Source organism: Anolis sagrei, chromosome 12 (genome assembly GCF_037176765.1).
Source record: "Anolis sagrei isolate rAnoSag1 chromosome 12, rAnoSag1.mat, whole genome shotgun sequence".
Taxonomy (NCBI): Eukaryota; Metazoa; Chordata; class Lepidosauria; order Squamata; family Dactyloidae; genus Anolis; species Anolis sagrei.
The window spans coordinates 6829425-6856051 of record NC_090032.1 but is presented as its reverse complement, the minus strand read 5'-3'; the positions used below and the strand labels follow the sequence as shown (position 1 = coordinate 6856051).

The 26627-nt window shown below is 43.4% G+C and overlaps 1 protein-coding gene across 2 annotated transcripts; it reads left to right on the top strand.

Annotated features, from left to right (window-relative positions):
- The first annotated feature begins 7097 nt into the window (after nucleotides 1-7097).
- On the top strand, nucleotides 7098-21706 carry LOC132764223 (intelectin-1-like). Of its 2 annotated transcripts, none has more exons than XM_067472380.1 (8): nucleotides 7098-7212; nucleotides 9194-9256; nucleotides 10234-10398; nucleotides 14480-14727; nucleotides 16637-16795; nucleotides 18453-18573; nucleotides 18699-18802; nucleotides 21169-21706. In XM_067472380.1, exons 2-8 carry the CDS (start codon nucleotides 9196-9198, stop codon nucleotides 21319-21321), a joined length of 1011 nt encoding a protein of 336 aa, XP_067328481.1. In that variant the 5' UTR covers nucleotides 7098-7212; nucleotides 9194-9195; the 3' UTR covers nucleotides 21322-21706. The 2 variants fall into 2 exon arrangements, with proteins under 2 accessions (XP_067328481.1, XP_067328482.1); XM_067472381.1 differs by having other exon boundaries at nucleotides 7117-7208.
- The last annotated feature ends 4921 nt before the right edge of the window (nucleotides 21707-26627 follow it).

Here is a 26627-nt window from a genome sequence, read left to right as displayed (position 1 = left end):
TGTAGTTGGCTGTGGAGCCCTATTCTTGATCCGCATCTTCTCCCGCAGTGAAGACATTGGTTTCCAAGTGGAAGGGGTCCCGGTCATGCACCTTCCTCTTCGCACATTTCTCCCTTTCACCCTCCATTCACGCCTCTTCAAATTCTGCAGCACTGTTGGTCACAGCTGACACCCAGTTAGAGAACTCAAGGGCCAGGGCTTCCCAATTCTCGGTATCTATGCCACAGTTTTTAAGGACTGCTTTAAGCCCATCTTTAAATCTCTTTTCCTGCCCACCAACATTACATTTTCCGTTCTTGAGTTGGGAGTAGAATAACTGCTTTGGGAGGCGATGATCGGGCATTCGGATAACGTGGCATTCAGTCCATCAGAGTTGATGGCAGAAGAGCATTGCTTCAATGCTGGTGGTCTTTGCTTCTTCTAGCACGCTGACATTTGTCATTTGCCTGTCTTCCCAAGGGATTTGCAGGATTTTTTCAAAGGCAGCGCTGATGGAATTGTTCCAGGAATTGCATGTGATATCTGTAGACACTAGGCCTGGGTAACAACGGAAAAATTTGTTTCTAAAATCGATTCGTTTTTTGGGGGTTTTTGCGTTTCGTTATTTAAAATAATTACAAAATTTTCCTTTAAAAAAGTTCGATATTTATGAAATTTCGTAAATGTGAAAAAAATTACAAAACATTAACGAATCGATTTCCGAAACAATAACGAATCGATTCGTTAATGGCGGACGCGACCGCGAAATACACTAAAAAACCTCCAAAAACTTCTGAAGCTTCCCTCTCCCTCTGTTGTTGACTGTTGGTGTGATATTATATTTTTTTTTCACTAATTAAACAAAAAACAACCATAAAACTTGCCCCAGACATGCGGAAATAATAACGAAACGACCTCAAAACAATAACGAAACGAATACAATAACGAAATACGAAGCATTTACAAAACGTATTTAAAAATTCGTTTTTTAAAAAAATTGCTCCAGAATGGTTTGTTATTGTTTTGTAATTAAAAAAAATAACGAATTATTAACGAATTATGAATTAACAAAACAAAACCACCCAGCCCTAGTAGACAGTCCACGTTTCACAGGCGTATAGCAGGATTGGGAGGACAATAGCTTTATAAACAAGTATCTTGGTCTACCTACGGATGTCCCAGTCCTCAAACACTCTCTAACACATTTGAAAGAATGCTGCACTCGCAGAGCTCAGGCAGTGTTGTATTCCAGTGTCAATGTTGACGTCTGTAGGCAGTCCACGTTTCACAGGTGTATTGCAGGATTGGGAGAACAATGGCTCTATACACAAGCCCCTTGGTCTCCCTACGGATGTCTCCAGTCCTCAAACACACTCTGCTTCATTCGGAAAAATGCTGCACTCGCAGAGCTCAGTCGGTGTTGGATTTCAGTGTCAATGTTGACGTCTGTAGACAGTCCACGTTTCAAAGGTGTATGGCAGGGTTGGGAGGACGATGGCTTTATAAACAAGCACCTTGGTTTCCCTACGGATGTCCCAGTCCTCAAACACTCTCTGCTTCATTGGGAAGAATGCTGCACTCACAGAGCTCAGGCGGTGTTGTATTTTGTTGTCGATGTTGACTTTTGTGGAGGGGGTGGCTGCCAAGGGAGCGGAAATGGTTAACATTTTCTAATGTTCCACTATTAAGCTGTATCTCTGGCATTGGAGAGGGATTGGCTGGTGTCTGCTGGAAGAGCACTTTGGTTTTCTCGATGTTCAATGACAGGTCAATCTTCTCGTATGCTTCTGCATGATGTCTGTAGACAGTCCACGTTTCACATGCGTATAGCAGGGTTGGGAGGACAATGGCTCTATAAACAAGTACCCTGGTATCCCTATGGATGTCCTGGTCCTCAAACACTCTCTGCTTCATTCGGAAAAATGCTGCACTTGCAGAACTCAGGCAGTATTGCATTTCAGTGTCAATGTTGATGTCTGTAGACAGTCCATGTTTCACAGGTGTATGGCAGGGTTGGGAGAACAATGGCTATATAAACAAGCACCTTGGTACCCCTATGGATGTTCTGGTTCTCAAATACTCTCTGCTTCATTCGGAAAAATGCTGCACTCGCAGAGCTCAGGCGGCGTATTTCAGTGTAAATGTTGACGTCTGTAGACGGTCCATGTTTCGCAGGCATATAGCAGGGTTGGGAGGACAATGGCTTTATAAACAAGTACCTTGGTATTCCTATGGATGTTCCGGTCCTCAAACACTCTCTGCTTCATTCAGAAAAACGCTGCACTCTCAGAGCTCAGACGGTGTTGTATTTCGGTGTCAGTGTTGACTTTTATGGAGAGGTGCACAGACTGTTATCATCAGCATATTGGAATTGTGTAACAGATGTTGTTGTGACTTTGGTTTTGGCTTCCGGCTGAGACAGTAACTAGAAGACACGTACACCAAAATGCACGAGGACTCTCACCTTAGCTTGTCCTGAGCAATCTGCCCTGGATGCTTTGGGTTCAGCCACAGCAGAGCCTCTTCCTTGAGCGTTCTGTTGGGAAAGAGTCATCTTGAGAGTTCTGGCGGGTGTCTTCACAGAGCTCATACTTGACCACAATTTCCGTTAAATACATTCGGTCACGTTTCTCATGAGAAAAGTGAACCAATGGACTCTTCAAAGTCACCCCGAAAAGGAAAGGAAGCGAAAATAGTTTGTCTGTCTGGAAATCCCAGCACAGCTTCCTTTTCTTCCATTCTGAGAAACTGTGGACGATAATAGAAACGTTTCTCCTTTGGGTCTCAGAAAATGGTAGAACCCAGTTCCCAAAGTTGCTTCTCATAGGGATTCACAGTTTCCTGACCTTTGAACACTTTAGTTGCCCTTCTTTGGATATACCTTCTATCTGCTCAATATCCAAAAAGTCATGAAGAATGAAAAGACTTATCCGAGTTCCATTTAATTGGCTACTAGCCGTCCCCTGCCACGTGTTGCTGTGGCACACATGGGGGTTCTGTGTGGGAGGTTTGGCCCAATTCTATCATTGGTGGGGTTCGGAATGCTCTGTGATTGTAGGTGAACTATAAATCCCAGCAACTACAACTCCGAAATGTCAAGATTCTATTTTCCCCAAACTCCACCAGTGTTCACATTTGGGCATATTGAGTATTTGTGTAGAGTTTGGTCCAGATCCATCATTGTTTGTGTCCACAGTGATCTCTGGATGTGGGTGAACTACAACTCCAAAACCAAAGGACCCTGCCCACCAAATCCTTCCAGTATTTTCTGTTGGTCATGGGAGTTCTGTGTGCCAAGTTTGGTTCAATTCCATCATTGGTGGAGATCAGAATGTTCTTTGATTATAGGTGAACTATAAATCCCAGCAACTACAACTCCTAAATGTCAAGGTCTATTTTCCCCAAACTCCACCAGTGTTCACATTTGAGCATATTGAGTATTCATGTAGAGTTTGGTCCAGATTCATCATTGTTTGTGTCCACAGTGCTCTCTGGATGTAAGTGAACTACAACTCCCAAACTCAAAGTCAATGCCCATCAAACCTTTCCAGTATTTTCTGTTGGTCAGGGAAATTCTGTGTGCCAAGTTTGGTTCAATTCCATCGTTGGTGGAGTTCAGAATGCTCTTTGATTGTAGGTGAACTATAAATCCCAGCAACTACAACTCCCAAATGTCATGGTCTATTGCCCCCAAACTCCACCAGTGTTCACATTTGAGTGTATAGAGTATTAGTGTAGAGTTTGGTCCAGATCCATGATTGTTTGAGTCCATAGTGTTATCTATGTGTAGGTGAGCTACAACTTCCAAACTCAAGGTCAATGCTCACCAAACCCTTCCAGTGTTTTCTGTTGGGTCAGGGAAATTCTGTGTGCCAAGTTTGGTTCAATGCCATCATTGGTGGGGTTCTGAATGTTCTTTGATTGTAGGTGAACTATACATCCCAGCAACTACAACTTCCAAATGACGTAATCAATCTTCCCCCAACCCCACCAGTATTCAAATTTGGGCCTTTCGGGTATTTGTGCCCAATTTGGTCCAGTGAATGAAAATACATCCTGAATGTCAGGTATTTACATGACGATTCATAACAGGAGCCAAATTAGAGTTATGGAATAACAATGAAAAATCATGTTATGGTTGGGGGTCATCACAACATGAGGAACTGTATTAAGGGGTCGCGGCATTAGGAAGGTTGAGAAACACTGCTCTAAAGGGTGCCAATGTTGGGCAATTTACGAGAGGCTGAAAGGCCTTGGCATTGCCAATCTGGAAGTCATTGGAAGAATTCTGCACATCCACATCAAGGACTGGGAAAAGTATTCAAGAATGTATATGGAAAAAGAGAAAGATTTAATATATTAAAGCTGAAGAGTTTTAAGATCGGAAAGAGGTGTCATGTCATTTCATAGCTACTGAGTATTTTTGATCCAAAATAGAAAACAGGTTGAAAGTCAGAACAATAATCACAAGAGAAAATTGCAAAAGTAAGAGGGTGATTTATCCGTCCACAATCTCATCGTAGAATGAATGCAGTTTCATAGAATCAAAGAGTTGGAAGAGACCTCCTGGGCCATCCAGTCCAACCCCATTCTGCCAAGAAGCAGGAATATTGCATTCAAATCACCCCTGACAAATGGCCATCCAGCCTCTGCTTAAAAGCTTCCAAAGAAGGTGCCTCCACCACACTCCGGGGCAGAGAGTTCCACTGCTGAACAGCTCTCACAGTCAGGAAGTTCTTCCTCATGTTCAGATGGAATCTCCTTTCTTGTAGTTTGAAGCCATTGTTTTGTGTCCTAGTCTCCAGGGCGGCAGAAAACAAGCTTGCTCCCTCCTCACTATGACTTCCTCTCACGTATTTATACATGGCTATCATATCTCCTCTCAGCCTTCTTGTCTTCAGGCTAAACGTGCCCAGCTCTTTAAGCCGCTCCTCATAGGGCTTGTTCTCCAGACCCTTGATCATTTTACTCGCTTTCCTCTGGACCCATTCCAGCTTGTCAACTCTGACGTATTTATACATGGCTATCATGTCTCCTCTCAGCCTTCTCTTCTTCAGGCTAAACATGCCCAGCTCTTTAAGCCGCTCCTCATAGGGCTTGTTCTCCAGATCCTTGATCATTTGAGTTGCCCTCCTCTGGACACATTCCAGCTTGTCAACTCTCACGTATTTATACATGGCTATCATGGTCTCCTCTCTGCCTTCTCTTCTTCAGGCTAAACATGCCCAGCCCTTTAAGCCGCTCCTCATAGGGCTTGTTCTTCAGACCCTTGCTCATTTGAGTCGCCCTCCTCTGGACACATTCCAGCTTAGAGTCAATATCTCTCTTCAATTGTGGTACCTGGAATTGGAGACAGTATTCCAGGTGTGGTCTAACAAAGGCGGAATAGAGCATGGGGAGCATGACTTCCCGGGATTCTAGACACTATAGAGGCCAAAATCCCGTTGGTTGATTTTTACCGCTGCATCACATTGTTGGCTCATGTTTAACTTGTTGTCTGGAAGGACTCCAATTCTTTTTCATGCGTACTGCTCTCGAGGCAGGCATCGTCCCCCATTCTGTATCTTTGCATTTCATTTTTAATGCCTAAGTGGAGTGTATCTTGCATTTGTCCCAGTTTGATACAGTTATTGTTATTATTATTACTAGCTTGGGTTCCCAACGTTTGGAAAAGTCCATTTTTTAATTGCACAAAATGCATAAGGTTGTGGGTGAACTACAACTCCCATCATGCCAGGCTAACCCTGAGAAACTCCACCAGTACTATGTTGGGCAAGTTTGCTCGAGATGCCTCATTGGTGGGGATGGATGTTGACCTTGTTAATCCACAAACACTTGGCATGAGAAACGGCAGCTATTTTCGAAGCCCTCGTTTCCTGTCATCTGTTTCTCATTGAAGCGGGCCGGCTTGCAACAGGTGAAGCTAAAAATAACTGTGGTCTCTCCTCTTTCAATCTAAATACATACATATATATAAATATGTACAACGGCTGGAGAGAAAGGGGAAGGGGTCCCGACAATATATAAACAAAGATATATAGGCTTTCCCGTCTTTTGTCATTTCCGGCATCTGGAGGCTGTGCTTGAGTCTGGCCACAAGAGGGTGCTGTTGCTTTGTTGTTAGTAGACATCCTCCCGATCGATTCACTGGCATGTCTTTATGGGCACCTTCTATTACCTCCCCACCCAAAGCAGTATCTATTTATCTACCCTCTGTTTTCGATCTGCTAGGTGAGCAGAAGCTGGGGTTGACAGCAGGCGCTCACCCCGATCCAAGCTTGAAACACTTGGATTGGGTAAGATTTTCTGCAGCTAGTGGTTAACCCACTGTGCTAAGCCTGGCCCCTCTGTAATACCTCTGTTTTTGATCTGCTAGGTGAGCAGAAGCTGGGGCTGACAGTGGGCACTCACCCCGATCCAAGCTTGAAACACTTTGATCGGGTAGGATTTTCTGCAGCTAACAGTTAACCCACTGTGCTAAGCCTGGCCCCTCTGTTTTCGATCTGCTAGGTGAGCAGAAGCTGGGGCTGACGGTGGGCGCTCACCCTGATCCAAGCTTGAAATGCCAACCATTCGATCGGGTAGGATTTTCTGCAGCTAGCAGTTAACCCATTGTGCTAAGCCCGGCCCCTCTGTAATACCTCTGTTTTCGATCTGCTAGGTGAGCAGAAGCTGGGGCTGACAGCGGGCACTCACCCCAATCGGGCTTGAACTGCCAACCTTTTGATCAGGCAGGATTTTCTGCAGCTGGCGATTAACCCGCTGTGCTAAGCCCGGCCCCTCTGTAACACTATGTCATATGATTTTCGTTGCTGGGTTATACATTTCATTTCCTAATTGGTTCTATCATAACAATATGGAAAATGTTTCTTAAAGGGCACAAACTTTGCTTTTTGGGGGACATCCCGCAGCACCTTTTGCTACAGTTTTTCAGTGAGTCTCAACCAATGCAACATAGTTTGTGGCAGCCACAAAAACAATGTTTCTGGAGTATAGCAACTATGTCCAAAGTAAGTAACACACCATTAAACAGGAAATAATACTTTCAAGCCAGGAACAGAATATTTTCCCAAATTTCATCACCTGCCCTTTGGTCCCGGCACCAAGGTTGCTTTTGGTTGCTAAATAAACAGAGGAGGGATCCCACGCAGGCCAGAGATCGGGTTTGTCTTTCCATTGGCATGGCAGCTGTGGGCATTTAACTCTGGAAACCGAGACTCCTCCAAATAGTAGGTGAGCAGGTGCCAAATTCCTTCCTTCCATCCTTCCTTCCATCCTTCCTTCCTTCCTTCCTTCCTTCCTTCCTTCCTTCCTTCCTTCCTTCCTTCCTTCCTTCTTGACATGTTGCACATTAGAATAAAGATGGGACGGTCTTTCCGTGTGTGCCTTCACGTTCCCTGTTGACTTATGGTGACCCCATGGATTTTATGGGGTTTCCTTGGGCAAGGAAGACTCAGAGGTGCTTTTGCCACTCACTTCTTTGGACATAGGGCCGAATAAACCTGGGATTTGTTGTTGGTCACCTATCCAAATCCTCTCCAGGGCTGGCCATGCTTAGCTCCCAAGATTAAATGGGATCTGATGGCTTTAGTGGTGTAAACAATGGGTGCACCTACACCAGTGGTTCTCAACCTTTTTTCGACCAGGGACCATTTCACCAGACACTACTTGATCAGGGACCACACTGACCAGGGTCTACTTTGTCCAGGGACCACTTTGACCAGGGACCACTTTACCAGAGACCACTTTTCCAGGGACCACTAGATCAGGGACCAATTTGACCAGGGACCATTTGACCGGGAACCACTTTGACCGGGGACCACTTGATCAGGGACCACTTTACCAGAGACCACTTGTCCAGTGACCACTTGATCAGGGACCACTTTGACCAGGGACTACTTTGACCAGGGACCATGTGATCAGGGACTATTTTACCAGGGACCACTTGATCAGGAACCATTTGACCAGGGACTACTTTGACCGGGGACCACTTTACCAGAGACCACTTCCCCAGGGACCACTTCCCCAGGGACCACTTGATCAGGGACCAGTTTGACCAAGGACCACTTGATCACAGACCACTTTACCAGAGACCACTAGACCAGGGACCAATTTGATCAGGAGCCACTTTGACCGGGGACCACTTGATCAGGGACCACTTTACCAGAGACCACTTGTCCAGGGACAACTTGATTAGGGACCAGTTTGACCATGGACCACTCTGACCAGAGACCACTTAGTCAGGGACCACTGGATAGGTACCATTTTGACCAGGAACCATTTTGTCCAGTAACCTCTTGATCAGGGACCACTTTGACCGGGGACTACTTTGACCGGGGACCACTTTACCAGAGACCACTTCCCCAGGGACCACTTGATCGAGGACCAATTTCACCAAGGACCACTTGATCATGGACCACTTTGACCAGAGACCACTTAGTCAGGGACCACTGGATAGGTACCACTTTGACCAGGAACCGCTTTGACCAGTAACCACTTGATCAGGGACCACTTTGACCAAGGAGCACTTTGACCAGGAACCACCTTGACTAAGGACCAGTTGACCAGGGACCACTTGATCAGGGACCACTTGACCAGTGGGAACACTCTCCAACGTTAGTACCAAAAGGGTTATAAATCAATTCTTGGTCAACTTTAGATTAAGTTTGGATATTTGGGTTGCTGATTCAGAAAATTGTGTTAGATAGACCACATCAGCTCTAGTTTCTGATGCAGAACATATGCCACCCAGTAGTAGCCATCTGATATCCCACAGAAAACCACATTTAATCCTCTAGTAGTAATCTTTCGTGGGTAGTCAGCCTCTCCCGACATCCCTGTTGCTTCGGCACTATAAGAGGGTTGCCATGTGGTTTCGAGGCAACGGTGTAGTCATCGTGAGGCTGTGGACCATATTTTCATTCTTACGGACCACTGGTGGTCCATGGACCACAGGTTGGGAACCACTGATCTACACAGTAACATGAATACAAGTTTGGCCCAACCTGAACTGCTATGTCTAGGAGTTTTAGTTTGGTAAGGTACCAGCACTCTTTGGTCAGTGAAGACTGAAAAATCCAGGATTCCAAACAAAGTGGTTTCAAACTGCATTGATTCCAGAGTGTAGATGCATGACTTCTGCCCTTAAAGAAGAAAGAGGCTTGAGGGCAAGACAGAGTCTTACCTTATACATCTCTGATCTTATTCCAAGCAGAAATGAAGCTGTTTGCGATCATCTTGCTTTGCATGGCAACATTCCCTAGAAGGCTGCGATGTGGTGAGTCTTGTCTCCTTTGCTTTACTAATAATATAATATATTATATATGCATATAATGTTGTATATGGCAGTGTTGAAGGAGCCTGTGTTTCCTTCTTTGTGGAGGTTTTTGTGCAGAGGCTGGATGGCCATCTTTTGGTGGGAACCAAATTAGAGCTGCATTGGGTCAGCAGGATATGCCTTGTGTTTCTGCTGAGTTAGGTTGGTAATTCAGCTGACAGATGGTAATTTTGTCAGCACCAATTGTGTTTAAGTGCAGGCCAAGGTCTTTAGGCACTGCACCCAGTGTGCCCATCACCACTGGGACTACCTTTACTGGCTTGTGCCAGAGTCTTTGCAGTTCGAACTTTAAATCCTCTATTATTATTATTATTATTATTATTATTATTATTATTATTATTATTATTATTATTAGAAACACAACAAGATGAGTCCACAAAAGACACTCTGCTGGCTGTTGTATTGGATCACACATTGGACACTTTCCAAGTGTCTAGGACTGTGTGATGTATCGGCAAATAATGTGTGCAGGTGGCCTTCTGCAGCCGGCAGATGACACTTGTTTTTAAGTGCAGGCCAAGGTCTTTAGGCACTGCACCCAGTGTGCCGGTCACCACCAGGACCACCTTGACTGGCTTGTGCCAGAGTCTTTGCAGTTCGATCTTTAAATCCTCATATCATGTCATCTTTTTCAGTTGTTTCTCTTCAATCTTTTGGAAGCTTTTAAACAGAGGCTGGATGGCCATCTGTCAGGGGTGATTTGAATGCAATATTCCTGCTTCTTGGCAGGGGGTTGGACTGGATGACCCATCAGGTCTCCCCCAACTCTTTGATTCTATGATTCTATAATCCTGCTGTCACCTGTGATGATGATGATGATGATGATGATGATGATGATGATGATGATGATGATTATTATTATTATTATTATTTATTCTCTACCTCCATAGACTTAACATTGAGCTCTCTCTCTGCAGATACCAACGGCTGCGTCACCTCCTTGAAGCGGGACATTCTGAAGCTGATGGTCAAATGGGAAGATGCCACCTGCCTCCAGAGCCAGCAAGGGCTGCCCCCCAACCTCCTCCAGACGTTGCCCCGAAGCTGCAAGGAGATCAAAACAGCCCTGGAAGGAGCTGGCGGTGGGTGAACTGGGGAGAGCAATGGGTTGGGTCCAGAACGACCCTGAGTTAGAACTAGGGAGAAGGTCTCCTTCCAAAAATGACCTCTATCTCCTCCCTTGTTGGAGAGATGTTTTCATCAATTTCAGGTGCATCCACACTGCAGAATTAATGCAGTTTGGCACCACTTGAACTGTCATGGCTCAATGCTATGGATGCCCACGACTTGTAGTTTGGTGAAGTACCACCCCTCTTTGGTAGAGGAGAGGGAAAGTCAAACTACAACTTTCATGATGCCATTGCACTGAGCCATCGCCATTCATGTATTGAGTCTTCATAGGAAATCTGCTACAAAACAGGAGCTTTTTTGTTGAGTACCAGGGTCAGAGAAACAGATGGAGAAAACAGAAGAACAGCCTACCTCAGGGGAGTGTGCTTGCTCCATCCATGTGTAACCTTCAAACAAATCACCAGCCACTGCCAGAAGGGACAGAGTTTAATCTATGCTGACGATCGTGCCATCACCAGCCAAGCAGGAAGCTTTGAAATGGTTGAACAGAAGCTCTCCAAAGCTTTAGGCGCTCTTACTACCTATTACGGGGAAAACCAGGAGGGACAGAGAGTTTCATCTATGCTGACGATTGTGCCATCACCGCCCAAGCAAGGAGCTTTGAAATGGTTGAACAGAAGCTCTCTGAAGCTTTACATTCAAACAAATGATCAGCCACTGCCAGAAGGGACAGAGAGTTTCATCTATGCTGACGATCGTGCCATCACCACCCAAACAGGAAGCTTTGAAATGGTTGAACAGAAGCTCTTCGAAGCTTTAGGTGCTCTTACTGCCTATTACGGGGAAAGCCTGCTTATTCCTAATCCACCTAAAACACAGACGTGTGCTTTTCATCTTAAGAACAGACAAGCATCTCGAGCTCTGAGGATGACCTGGGAAGGAATCCCACTGGACCATTGCAGCACACCCAAATACCTGGGAGTCACTCTTAACTGTGCTCTGACTGATCAGAAGCACTGCTTGAATATCAAGCAAAAAGTGGGTGCTAGAAACAATATAGTACTAAAGCTGATTGGCACAACCTGGGAATCACAACCAGACACAGTGAAGGCATCTGCTCTTGTGCTTTGCGACACTGCTGCTGAAGCATGCCCAGAGTGTAATATTTATTATTTATTTATTTGCGACATTTATATGCCGCCCTTCTCACCCCAAAGGGGGCTCAGAGCAGCTTAAAAGTTATATGTAAATACAATATATTAAATTATTAGCATAGCACAATATTAGTAACATACATTCCCATATTGTACTATACCAGTATACTGTAATATTATTATTAATATTACATGTAATATGAAATATATAATAATTATCTTGTATTATTATTATTATTATTATTATTATTATTATTATGTTGTATCACATTATAACATTATCAATATTATATGTGTATACAATGTATTATATTATTAGCACAACCCAACATTAGTATTATGTATTACTATACTGTATTATACCACTATACTGGAATATACTGTACTATATATTGTATATAGTATATATACAATAATATATATTGCAGTGGCGCAGTGGGTTAAACTGCTGAGCTGCTAAACTTGTTGACTGAAAGGTCACAGGTTCTAATCTGGGGAGCGGGGTGAGCTCCTGCTGTTAGCCCCAGCTTCTGCCAACCTAGCAGTTAGAAAACATGCAAAGGTGAGTAGATCAATAGATACCACTTTGGTGGGAAGGTAAGGGCGCTCCATGCAGTCATGCAGGCCACATGACCTTAGAGGTGTCTATGGACAATGCCGACTATGGCATAGAAATGGAGATAAGCACCAGCCCCCCAGAGTCGGACACGACTGGACTTCATGTCAGGGGAAAACCATTACCGTTACCTTTACCACTATACTGTAATATACTGGAATACATCTCACCACGTTAAAACAGTGGATGTGGCTCTTAAAGAGACATGCCGCATGATCACAGGATGTCTACGCCCAGCACCGCTGGAGAAATTATACAGTCTAGCCGGTATTACACCATCTGACATCCGTCGGGAAGTAGCAGCAGCCAATAAGGAAAGGACCAAGGTGGTGACATCTCCAGCCCATCTTCTGTTCAGATATCAACCAACCCTACAATGCCTTAAATCAAGAAATAGTTTTCTAAGATCTACAGAGATACTCGCAGGAACACCTCAGCAAGCAAGAGTCCAAAAGTGGCAGGTGAAAACCCAGAACCTCATTCAGTGGCTGAGAGCGGATGAGAGATTCCCTCCTGGGCACAGAGAAGACTGGGCAACTCGCTGAACAAACTCTCCATGGTATTATATAACTCTCCTCCATAACTAGATTTCAAATGAATTGATTTTCCTTCCTATCATTGTTATTTCCTGTCCAGTTTTCTCAAGATAGACATAAATATGGGAAATGCTGACTTTGGAACAGGGTTTCCCCACTTATATGATTCGATGAGTTTGTTTAGATGCCAAAGTATTGTCGCAAAGTTCAACCAAAGCGGAACACCAATTTCTTTAGCTTGCAAATGCAAGGTTGAACACAAGATGGCACTGACGGAGAGAAAAAGAAGCTGCGCATAGTCAAAACAGTGGCTGTATTATATACAAGTTCCTCCTTGTATATAACATTACTTTCATTGCTACTTCATAACTATAATTTTGCCACTGTTACGAATCATAATGTAAATATGCAGGATGTATTTTCATTCTCTGGACCAAATTTGAATAGTGATTTTGTTGTTTGGGAGTTGTAGTTGCTGGGATTTATAGTTCACCTACAATCAAAGAGCATTCTGAACTCCACCAATCATGGAATAGAACCAGACTTGGCACACAGAACTCCCTTGACTGACAGAAAATACTGGAAGGGTTTGCTGGGCATTGACCTTGAGTTTGGGAGTTGTAGTTCACCTATATCCAGAGAGCACTGTGGACTCAGACAATGATAGATCCGGACCAAACTTTGAATAAATACTCAATATGCCCAAATGTGAACACTGGTGTAATTTGGGGAAAATAGACCTTGACATTTGGGAGTTGTAGTTGCTGGGATGTATAGTTCACCTACAATCAAAGAGAATTCTGAACTCCAGCAATGATGAAATTGAACCAAACTTGGCATATAGAACTCCCGCAACCAACAGAAAACACTAGGAAGGGTTTGGGGGGCATTGACCTTGAGTTTGGGAGTTGTAGTTCATCTACATCCAGAGAGTACTGTGGACTCAAACAATGATGGATCTGGACCAAACTTGGCACGGATACTCAATATACCCAATTGTGAATACTGGTGGAGCTTGGGGAAAATAGATCTTGACATTTGGGAGTTGTAGTTGCTGGGATTTATAGTTCACCTACAATCAAAGAGCACTCTGAACTCCACCAATGATAGAATTGAACCAAACGTGGCACACAGAACTCCCTCCACCAACAGAAAATACTGGAAGGGTTTGGTGGGCATTGACCTTGAGTTTGGGAGTTGTAGTTTATCTACATCCAGAGAGTACTGTGGACTCAAACAATGTTAGATTTGGACCAAACTTTGGCACGAATACTCAAAATACTGAAATGTAATACTGGTAGAGTTTGGGGGAAATAGACCTTGGCATTTGGGAGTTGTTGCTGGGATTTATAGTTCACCTACAATGAAAGCATTCTGAACTCCATCAACTATGAAAGTGAATTAATCTTGGCACACAGATCTCCCATGACCAACAGAAAATACTGGAAGGGTTTGGTGGGCATTGACTTTGAGTTTGGGAGTTGTAGTTCACCTACATCCAGAAAGCACTATGGACTCAAACCATGATGGATCTGGACCAAACTTGGCACGGATACTCAATATACCCAATTGTGAATACTGGTGGAGTTTGGGGAAAATTTGGGAGTTGTAGTTGCTTGCATTTATAGTTCACACACAATCAAGAGCATTCTGAACCCCACCAATGACAGAATTGGGACAAACGTACCACTCAGAAACCAAAATAACCAACAAAAATACTGAAAGTGTTTGATGGGCATTGACCTGTGGGCCAAACTTCTCTATTGACTTTGGCCTCCTCTTATAGATGGGTTGTATTTCCTGGAAACAGAAGAAGGTGAGATCTACCAAACCTTTTGCGACATGACCACCCACGGAGGTGGCTGGACCCTGGTGGCCAGCATCCATGAGAACAACATATATGGGAAATGCACTCTGGGCGACCGCTGGACCAGCCAACAGGGCAACAACGCCAATTACCCAAAAGGGGAAGGGAACTGGGACAAGAACACCACGTTCGGGACTGCGGTGGCTTCTACTAGTGACGACTACAAGGTGGGAAGACAGGAGAATTTTTTTCTTGATATTAAGGTATTACTATACCTTAATCTAACATAGTAAGGTGGTTTTTGAGTTATATTAATTCCACAAACAAACATTACATTTTTATTTACGAGGGTTGAATGAAAAGTAATGCCTCCACCTTCGTAACTCAACAGATGGCAGTACTGGTGTGCAGCAGGTACTGGCTTTTTCAGTAGACTCTCCTCTATAGTTCCATTTTGACGGGAAGCCTTAGCATTGAACAGTTGTGTTGTTAAAGTGAAAAGTAATGCCTCCACCTTTGTAACTCCTCAACAGATGGCAGTACTGGTATGTGACAGGTACTGGCTTGTTTAGTAGACTCTCTTCTACAGTTCCATTTTGGCAGGAAGCCTTAGCATTGAACGGTTGTGTTGTTAAAGTGAAAAGTAATGCCTCCACCTTCGTAACTCCTCGACAGATGGTAGTACTGGTATGCGGCAGGTACTGGCTTGTTCAGTAGACTCTCCTCCTCAGTTCCATTTTGGTAGGAAGCCTTAGCATTGAACGGTTGTGTTGTTAAAGTGAAAAGTAATGCCTCCACCTTCGTAACTCCTCGACAGATGGTAGTACTGGTATGCGGCAGGTACTGGCTTGTTCATTAGACTCTCCTCTACAGTTCCATTTTGGCGGGAAGTCTTGGCATTGAACGGTTGTGTTGTTAAAGTGAAAAGTAATGCCTCCACCTTCGTAACTCCTCAACCGATGGCAGTACTGGTATGTGGCAGGGACTGGCTTGTTCAGTAGACTCCCCTTTACAGTTCCGTTTTGGCGGAAAGCCTTAGCATTGAACGGTTTTGTTGTTAAAGTGAAAAATAATGCCTCCACCTTCGTAACTCCTCAACAGATGGTAGTACTGGTATGTGGCAGGTACTGGCTTGTTCAGTAGACTCTCCTCCTCAGTTCCATTTTGGCGGGAAGCCTTAGCATTGAGCATTGAACGGTTGTGTGTTAGAGTGAAAAGTAATGCCTCCACCTTTGTAGCTCCTCAACAGATGGCAGTACTGGTATGCGGCAGGTACTGGCTTGTTCAGTAGACTCTCCTCTACAGTTCCATTTTGGCGGGAAGCCTTAGCATGGAATGGTTGTGTTGTTAAAGTGAAAAGTAATGCCTCCACCTTCATAACTCCTCAACAGGTGGCAGTAAAAGTATGTGACAGGTACTGGTTTGTTCAGTAGACTCTCCTCTACATTCCATTTTGGCAGGAAGCCTTAGCATTGAACGGTTGTGTTGTTAAATTCCAATGGCCTATATCTGACGGGACAAGGCCTTCCTCTGGTGCCAAAAGAACTGGTTTGAAGGTGCTTGAGACTTCCCAACGTCGTTCAGGTTGATCTGAACATGAAGCATAAGTCTCATGGATAAAAACCTCAGAATTGGTGCTGTGAGGTAACTTAATCAGGGGCTTTTAGAGCTCTTACTCACGTCCATCTGGTAGAAAATCTGATGGTGGAATGAAAAGGGGAAGCACTCCCCTCCTCCAGGAAGAGGTGGAGCCAAACAATTGAGCAGAGAAAGCAATTCAACTAGTGCAAACAACATTGATTGACAGCTATAAATAACCAATCAACCCAACTATACATAGGCAGGGTAAAAAAGAAGGATTAAGCATGATACAACAGTTTAAATCTTGCAACTAACAGTTCTACACATACACTCATGCCGTCACAGTAGCTAAAGAGCACATACTAAGGATTATTTCTGCGCTTGATTTATTAAAATATTCCCTTCCAAACCCAAGTAACGAAGGGGGAGGCATTACTTTTCATTCAACCCTCTCCTAGATTTTTTTTTTTTTTTACGACTGACTCATGTCTTCTTATGCTATAGCCAACAATCTCGTCAGGGGAGAAGTCTCCTTCAATGTCTTTTGCATTCCAGAACCCTGGCTACTACGACCTTGAGGCAAGGGACATGGCCATCTGGCACGTCCCCAACAACAGCCCCATGCGGGAATGGCGGGGGTCCGCTATCTTGAGGTACCACACCGAGACGGGCTTCTTGGCCACGGAAGGAGGCAACCTTCTCCGGCTCTACCAGGTACATCTCCTGTGTTTTTCAAAAATCTCACATTTCATGATTGATGGTAAACATGTGAATAGCCAGAGTTACAAGAAAGCCAAGTTTTAATATAATAATAATAATAATAATAATAATAATAATAACTCCACTAGTTATGTCTGACTCTGATGTCTGCTGTGGACTCATCTTGTTGTGTTCCAAATAATAATAATAATAATAATAATAATAATAATAATAATAATAATAATTATCGGCACACTGGGTGCAGTGCCTCAAGACCTTGGCCTGCACTTAAAAACAATCGCCACTGACAAACTCACCGTCAGCTGCAAAAGGCAACCCTACTTGGATCTGTATGCATTATTTGCCGATAAATTACACAGTCCTAGACACTTGGGAAGTGTCCGATATGTGACTGAATACAAAAGCCAGCATAGTGATCTTGTTTGCTGTGTATGAATCTTGTTGTGTATCTAATAATAATAATAATAATAATAATAATAATAATAATAATAATAATAATAAGGATGATCAGCACACTGGATGCAGCGCCTAAAGACCTTGGCCTGCACTTAAAAACAATTGGTGCTGTGCTGTGTATCGGTGATCAGCACACTGGGTGCTGCGCCTAAAGACCTTGGCCTGCACTTAAAAACAATTGGTGCCGTGTTGTGTATCTAATAATAATAATAATAATAATAATAATAATAATAATGGTGATCAGCACACTGGATGCAGCACCTAAAGACCTTGGCCTGCACTTAAAAACAATCGGTGCTGTGCTGTGTATCTAATAATAATAATAATAATAATAATAATAATAATAATAATAATAATGGTGACCAGCACACTGGGTGCAACACCTAAAGACCTTGGCCTGCACTTAAAAACAATCGGTGCTGTGCTGTGTATCTAATAATAATAATAATAATAATAATAATAATAATAATAATGATCAGCACACTGGATGCAGCGCCTAAAGACCTTGGCCTGCACTTAATAACAATCAGTGCTGTGCTGTGTATCTAATAATAATAATAATAATAATAATAATAATAATAATGGTGATCAGCACACTGGATGCAGCACCTAAAGACCTTGGCCTGCACTTAAAAACAATCGGTGCTGTGCTGTGTATCTAATAATAATAATAATAATAATAATAATAATAATAATAATAATAAGGGTGATCAGCACACTGGATGCAGCGCCTAAAGACCCTGGCCTGCACTTAAAAACAATTGGTGCCGTGTTGTGTATCTAATAATAATAATAATAATAATAATAATGGTGATCAGCACACTGGATGCAGCGCCTAAAGACCCTGGCCTGCACTTAAAAACAATAGGTGCTGTGCTGTGTATCTAATAATAATAATAATAATAATAATAATAATAATAATAATGGTGATCAGCATACTGGGTGCAGCGCCTAAAGGCCTTGGCCTGCACTTAAAAACAATCGATATTTTCTGTGCATATAATAATAATAATAATAATAATAATAATAATAATAATAGATGCTGCGCTACTCCAAGATACCTTGCTTTTATTAAGAAGGCCTGCTGCGGTCTTGCAAATGCAGATCTTTCTCAAGCCTTTGTTCGTCTGCTATTTACAGCTTGCCTGCTTCTCTTTCTGCAAACAATTTCTGCAATTTGCATTTTCTCCCCCAGCAATACCCAGTGACGTACGGCATCGGCAGCTGCCCGGCAAACAATGGCCCAGTTGTGCCTGTTGTCTATGACACTGGAAACGAGAAGCAGACGGCCTTCTACTACTCTCCAAATTCGAGAAGTAAGTCGTTTTCTGCATTTGAGACGTCTGTTTGCCGTAGTACGTGCTTTTCCTCGCTGCGCATCTTGCGTTTTCTTTAGCACACCATTTTTAGAAAGGAGATTTCTTACATCTTGTCTCCCCAGATGAGTTTGTGGCTGGATATATACAGTTCCGGGTGTTTAATAATGAGAAGGCCGCCATGGCTCTTTGCGCAGGAATCAAAGCCACCGGTTGCAATACGGAGATGGTGAGTAGCGTACGATCCCATCCACACTGTCATATACTCCTGTTTGAGTCTGCATTGTATCCTCAGTGTAGACTCACATACCACAGTTTAACAATACTACACTGTTGGGGGATGTTGTTCGTGCAGTGTCGAAGGCTTTACTCACCAGAATCACTGGGTTACTGTGAGTTTTCCCGGCTGTCTGGCCATTTTCCAGAAGCATTCTCTCCTGACGTTTTGCCCACATCTATAGCAGGCATACTCAGAGGTTATGACAGTGTTTCTCAACTTTCCTAATGCCGCGACCCCTTAATACAGTTCCTCATGTTGGGGTGACCCCCAACCGTACCATTATTTTATTAACAATCTAGAGTTTGGGAGTTGTAGTTCACCTACATCCAGAGAGCACTGTGGACTCAAAAAACGATGGATCTGGACCAAAATTGGCACGGGTAATCAATACGTCCAAATGTGAAAACTGATGGAGTTTGGGGAAAATAGACCTGGACATTTGGGAGTTGTAGTTGCTGGGAGTTATAGTTCACCTACAATCAAAGAGCATTCTGAATCTCTTGGAGTTGTAGTTCACCTACATTCAGAGAGTACTGTGGACTCAAACAATGATGGATCTGGACCAAATTTGGCACAAATACTCAATATGCCCAAATGTGGAGTTTGGGGAAAGTAGACCTTGACATTTGGGAGTTGTAGTTGCTGGGATTTATAGTTCACCTACAATCAAAGAGCACTCTGATCCTCCACCAACAATGGAATTGAACCAAACTTAACACACAGAACTCCCATGACCAACAGAAAATGCTAGGTTTGGTGGGCATTGACCTTGAGTTTGGGAGTTGTAGTTCACCTACATTCAGAGAGAACTATGGACTCAAACAATGATGGATCTGGACCAAACTTGGCACAAATATTCAATATGCCCAAATGGGAATACTGGTGGAGTTTGGGGAAAATAGACCTTGGCATTTCGGAGTTGTAGTTGCTGGGATTTATAGTTCACCTACAATCCAAGAGCATTCTAAACTCCACCAGTGATGGAACTGAACCAAACTAGGTTTGGTAGGCATTGACCTTGAGTTTGGGAGTTGTAGTTCACCTACATCCAAAGAGCACTGTAGACTCAAACAGTGATGGATCTGGACCAAACTTGGCACAAATACTCAATATGCCCAAGTGTGAATACTGGTGGAGTTCGGGGAAAATAGACCTGGACATTTGGGAGTTGTAGTTGCTGGGAGTTATAGTTCACCTACAATCAAAGAACAATCTGAATCTCCACCAACGATGGAATAGAACCCAACTTGGCACACAGAACTCCCATGCCAACAGAAAACACTGGAAGGGTTTGGTGGGCATTGACCTTGAGTTTGGGAGTTGTAGTTCACCTATATTCAGAGATCACTGTGGACTCAAACAATGATGGATCTGGACCAAAATTGGCACAGGTACTCAATATGTCCAAATGTGAAAACTGGTGGAGTTTGGGGAAAATAAACCTTGACAATTGGATGTTGTAGTTGCTGGGATTTATAGTTCGCCTATAATCAAAAAGCATTTTGAACACCAGCAGTGATGGAATTGAATCAAATTGGGCACACAGCACTCCCATGACCAACAGAAAACACTGGAAGGGTTTGGTGGGCATTGACCTTGAGTTTGGGAGTTGTAGTTCACCTACATTTGGAGAGCACTGTGGACTCAAACAATGATGGATCTGGACCAAACTTGGTACAGGTACTCAATATGTCCAAATGTGAAAACTGGTGGAGTTTGGGGGAAATAGACCTGGACATTTGGCAGTTGTAGTTGCTGGGAGTTATAGTTTACCTATAATCAAAGAGCAATCTGAATCTCCACCAACGATTGAATAGAACTATACTTGGCACACAGCACTCTCATAACCAAAGAAAATACGGGAAGGGTTTGATGGGCACTGACCTTGAGTTTGGGAGTTGTAGTTTCTCTCACTCCAGAAGCGACTACTAAAATAATGTATAAACATTAAAATAAATATAGTGTATAAATATTAAGACATAAATATTAAAATTAATATAGTGTCCTCAGCGGCACAGCGGGTTAAAACGCCGAGCTGCTGAACTTACTGACCGAAAGATTGCAGGTTTGAAACCGGGGAGTGGCATGAGCTCCCGCTGTTAGCCCCAGCTTCTGCCAACCTAGCAGTTTGAAAACATGCAAATGTGAGTAGCGCTCTATGCAGTCATGCAGGCCACTTGGAGGTGTCTACGGACAACGCTGGCTCTTTGGCTTAGAAATGGAGATGAGCACCAACCTCCAGAGTCGGACACGACTGGACTTGCTGTGTTTCAGTCCGCCATGATGCAAATTTCCAATTTCTCCTCTTTTCCCAGTTTTGTGTCGGTGGCGGAGGGTATTTCCCGGAATCCAGTCCGCGGCAGTGCGGAGACTATACCGCTTTCGAATGGGACGGCTACGGTTCCCATTCAGGCTGGAGCGTCTCCAAAGAGTTGCTGGAGTCTGCGATGCTCATCTTCTACCGATGAGTCTCTCATGGAAGGTGGAGACCCTTCGAAAGCTGTCTATGGAAACAAAGGCTTCCTCTATGTTGAAAAAGAAATGCAGTTTGGCCCCCTGGCTCAATACTTTGGAATCTTGGGAATTGTAGTTTGGAAAGGCACTCTCCAGAGTCCAGAGCTCTTCTCTGCACTCCTGGGCAGAGAAGAGCTCAGGAAACGACAACTCCCAGATCCTCAAAGAACTTGGAAAACTACAACTCCCAGGTTCCCAAAAGACCCTGGGAAACTACAGCTCTCGGGAATCCATAGCCTTGAGCCATGGCCAATTGAAGTAGGGTCAAACTGCATTCATTTCCCTTCCTGTTTGGTTTCTTCGTCTATATAAATAAAAATGTAATGTTCGTTTGTGGAATTAACAGAACTCAAAAACCACTGGACGAATTGACACCAAATTTGGACACTCTACCCATATCATGCCAACGAGTGACCACCACCCCTAAAAACACTCAAAAAGACAGCAGAACACGGACTTTTAAAAAAACCCAAAATATACCATATGTACATGTACACATACATTCATATACATATATACATGCACACATACATACAGACACACACACACATATATACGCAAGCACACATAAATATACACATATACACACCTACACACATACATATACACATACACACATATAAACACACATATATTCATATACACAAGCACACACATATACACAATATACATATACACATACAATCACAGAAATATACATATACACATGCACACATACACACACATATATACGCAGGCACACACAAATATACACACATACACACACATAGATGTACACCTACACGCATATACATATACACATGCATATACACACATATACAGAGATATATGCATATACATATACATATGTATACACACATATATACACAGATATATGCATATACCCACCACACATATATACACAATATACATATATACATATAAACACAAATACACAAATATATTCACACGGATACACACATAAACACACACACACACAATATATATACACACAAACACACATATATATACATATACTCAAATATATACACAGACATAAAAGCATATATATACACACATATACACAGTCTGGGCCACAGCAACGTGTGGCAGGGGACAGCTAGTCTATATAAATAAAAATGTAATGTTCGTTTGTAGGATTAACAGAACTCAAAAACCACTGAATGAATTGACACCAAATTTGGACACAAGACACCTAACAACCCAATGTATGGCCTTCACTAAAAAAAAAATGATTTTGTCATTTGGGAGTTGTAGTTGCTGGGATTTATAGTTCACCTACAATCAAAGAGCATTCTGAACCCCACCAAAGATGGAATTGAACCAAACTTGGCACACAGTTCTCCCATGACCAACAGAAAATACTTGAAGGGTTTGGTGGGCAGTGTCCTTTGGTTTTGGAGTTGTAGTTCACCTACATCCAGAGATCACTGTGGACTCAAACAATGATGGATCTGGACCAAACTCTACACCAATACTCAATATGCCCAAATGTGAACACTGGTGGAGTCTGGGGAAAATAGACCTTAATATTTGGGAGTTGTAGTTGCTGGGATTTATAGTACACCTACAATCAAAGATCATTCTGAACCCCACCGACGATGGAATTGAACCAATCTTGGTACACAGAACTCCCACGACCAACAGAAAATACTGGAAGGATTTGGCAGGCACTGGCTTTCAGTTTGGGAGTTGTAGTTCACCTACATCCAGAGAGCACTGTGGACACAAACAATGATGGATTTGGACCAAACTCTACACAAAAAGGAAGCTGTGCTGGTATTTCCAGACAGACAAACTATTTTCGCTTCCTTTCCTTTTCGGAGTGACTTTGAAGAGTCCATTGGTTCACTTTTCTCATGAGAAGTCTGACCGAATGTATTCAACGGAAATTGTGGTCAAGTGTGAGCTCTGTGAAGACACCCACCAGAACTCTCAAGATGACTCTTTCCCAACAGAACGCTCAAGAAAGAGGCTCTGCCGTGGCTGAACCCAAAGCCTCCAGGACAAATTGCTCAGGGCAAGCTAAAGTGAGAGTTCTCGTGCATTTTGGTGTACTTGCCTTCTAGTCACTGTCTAAGCTGGAAGCCAAAACCAAAGTCACAACAACATCTGTTACAGAATTCCAATATGCCAATGATAACAGTCTGTGCACCTCTCCACAAAAGTCAACATTGACACCGAAATACAACACTTGTCTGAGCTCTGTGAGTGCAGCATTTTTCTGAATAAAGCAGAGAGTGTTTGAGGACCGGAACATCCATAGGAATATCAAGGTACTTGTTTATAAAGCTATTGTCCTCCCAACCCTGCCATACACATGCAAAACATGGACTGTCTACAGACATCAACATTGACACTGAAATCCAACACTGCCTGAGCTCTGCGAGTGCAGCATTTTTCTGAATGAAGCAGAGAGCGTTTGAGGAACGGAACATCCATAGGAATATCAAGGTACTTGTTTATAAAGCCATTCTCCTCCCAACCCTGCTATACGTCTGTGAAACGTGGACTGTCTACAGATGTCAACAATGACACTGAAATACAACACTGCCTGAGCTCTGCGAGTCCAGCATTCTTTCAAATGAGTTAGTGTTTGAGAACCGGGACATCCATAGGGAGACCAATGTATTTGCTTATAAAGCCATTGTTCTCCCAACCATGCTATACACCTGTGAAACATGGACTGTCTACAGACATCATGAAGAAGCATATGAGAAGATTGATCTGTCATCGAACATGGAGAAAACCAAAGTGCTCTTCCAGCCGTCCCCAGCCAATCCCTCTCCAAGGCCAGAAATACAACTTAATGGTGTAACATTAGAAAATGTTGCCCATTTCCGCTCCCTTGGCAGCCATCTCTCCACCAAAGTCAACATTGACACTGAAATACAACACTGCCTGAGCTCTGCGAGTGCAGCATTTTTCCGAATGAAGCAGAGAGTGTTTGAGGACCGGGACATCCGTAGGGAGACCAAGGTGCTTGTTTATAAATCTATTGTCCTCCCAACCCTGCTATATGCCTGTGAAACGTGGACTGTCTACAGATATCAACATTGACACTGAAATACAACACCGCCTGAGCTCTGCGAGTGCAGCATTCTTCCAAATGAGTTAGAGAGTGTTTGAGGACCAGGACATCTGTAGGGATACCAGGGTACTTGTTTATAAAGCCATTGTCCTCCCAACCCTGCTATACGCCTGTGAGACGTGGACTGTCTACAGACGTCACATGCAACTCCTGGATCAATTCCATCAGCGCTGCCTCTGAAAAATCCTGCAAATCTCTTGGGAAGACAAGTGGACAAATGTCAGCATGCTGGAAGAAGTAAAGACCACCAGCATTGAAGTGATGGTCCTCTGCCATCAACTCCACTGGATCGGCCACGTTGTCCTGATGCCCAACCACCGACTCCCAAAGCAGTTGCTCTACTCCGAACTCAAGAACAGAAAATGTAATGTGGGTGGGCAGGAAAAGAGATTTAAAGATGGGCTTAAAGCTGTTCTTAAAAACTGTGGCATAGATACCGAGAATTGGGAAGCTCTAACTGGAAATCAGCTGTGACCAGCAGTGCTGCAGAATTCAAAGAGGCATGAATGGAGGGTAAAAGGGAGAAATGTGCCAAGGGGAAGGCGCATGACTGGGACCCCCTTCCACTTGGAAACCGATGTCTTCACTGCGGGAGAAGATACAGATCACAAATAGGGCTCCACAGCCACCTACAGACCCACCGCTAAGACACTGCACTTGGAGGACCATCATCCTCGAGCTACGAGGGATCACCTAAATAAGTAACCAAGGTCTACCAAGACTCCTAAATCCCTTTCACGTGATTCGCAGGTGCCTGCTGGAAGAGCACTATGGTTTTCTCGATGTTCAATGAATAGCCAAGATTCTGCAAAAGTGTTTAGAGTGGCTTGTAAGTCTTCTGAATGAGCACAGACGACATTGTCATCAGTATATTGGAATTCTATAACAGATGTTGTTGTGACCTTGGTTTTGACTTTCAGTCTGCTGAGGTTAAATAGCTTGCCATCTGTCTGATAGATTTCTTATTCTGAATGAGCACAGACTACGTTATCATCGGCATATTGGAGTTCTATAACAGATGTTGTTGTGACCTTGGTGTTGACTTTCAGCCTCCATCCGCCTCTGCTATATTGCTTACGTATTGAAGACTGAAGCGCAGGTCTGCTTTCCTCTATGGCTTCTTTGAAGAGTTAGCCCACGAAGAATAGTAAGCGAGATCTCCACCAGTTGTCCTCATGAAACCGCTTGTGGTTTTGCTTTGCTGCAAGGCGACCGGGAGGCCTACATCTCCTTCTAACCTTTTGTCCGCACTTCTCCGCTACAGTTCATTGCATATTGCACACCTCTTGGGTTACAATGGTGAGCAGAACCTTTTGCAGTGAGATGGTGGAGTTTGGGGAAAATAGACCTTGACATTTGGGAGTTGTAGTTCCTGGGATTCATAATTCACCTACAATCAAAGAGCGCACTGAACTCCACCAATGATGGAATTGAACCAAACTTGGCACACAGAACTCCCACGACCAACAGAAAATACTGGAAGGGTTTGGTGGGCACTGACCTTGAGTTTAGGAGTTGTAGTTCACCTACATCCAAAGAGTACTGTGAACTCAAACAATGAGGGATATGGACCAAACTTGGCACAAATACTCAATATCCCCAAATGTGTACACTGGTGTAATTTGGGGAAAATAGACCTTGACATTTAGGAGTTGTAGTTGCTGGGATTTATAGTTCACCTACAATCAAAGAGCATTCTGAACTCCACCAATGATGGAATTGAACCAAACTTGACACACAGTTCTCCCATGACCACCAGAAAATACTGGAAAATACTAGCCCGAAAAAACCTACAACAACCCAATACTGGAAGGGTTTGGTGGGCATTGATCTTGAGTTTGGGAGTTGTAGTTCACCTACAACCAAAGAGCGCTGTGGACTTTAACAATGATAGATCTGGACCAAACTTTGAATGAATACTCAATATGCCCAACACTGGTGTAATTTGGGGAGAATAGACCTTGACATTTGGGAGTTGTAGTTACTGGGATTTATAGTTCACCTACAATCATAGAGTATTCTGAACCCCATCAACGATGGAATTGAACCAAACTTGGCACACAGAACTCCCGCGACCAACAGAAAATACTGGAAGGGTTTGGTGGGCATTGATCTTGAGTTTGGGAGTTGTAGTTCACCTACCCCCAAAGACCACTGTGGACTTTTAAC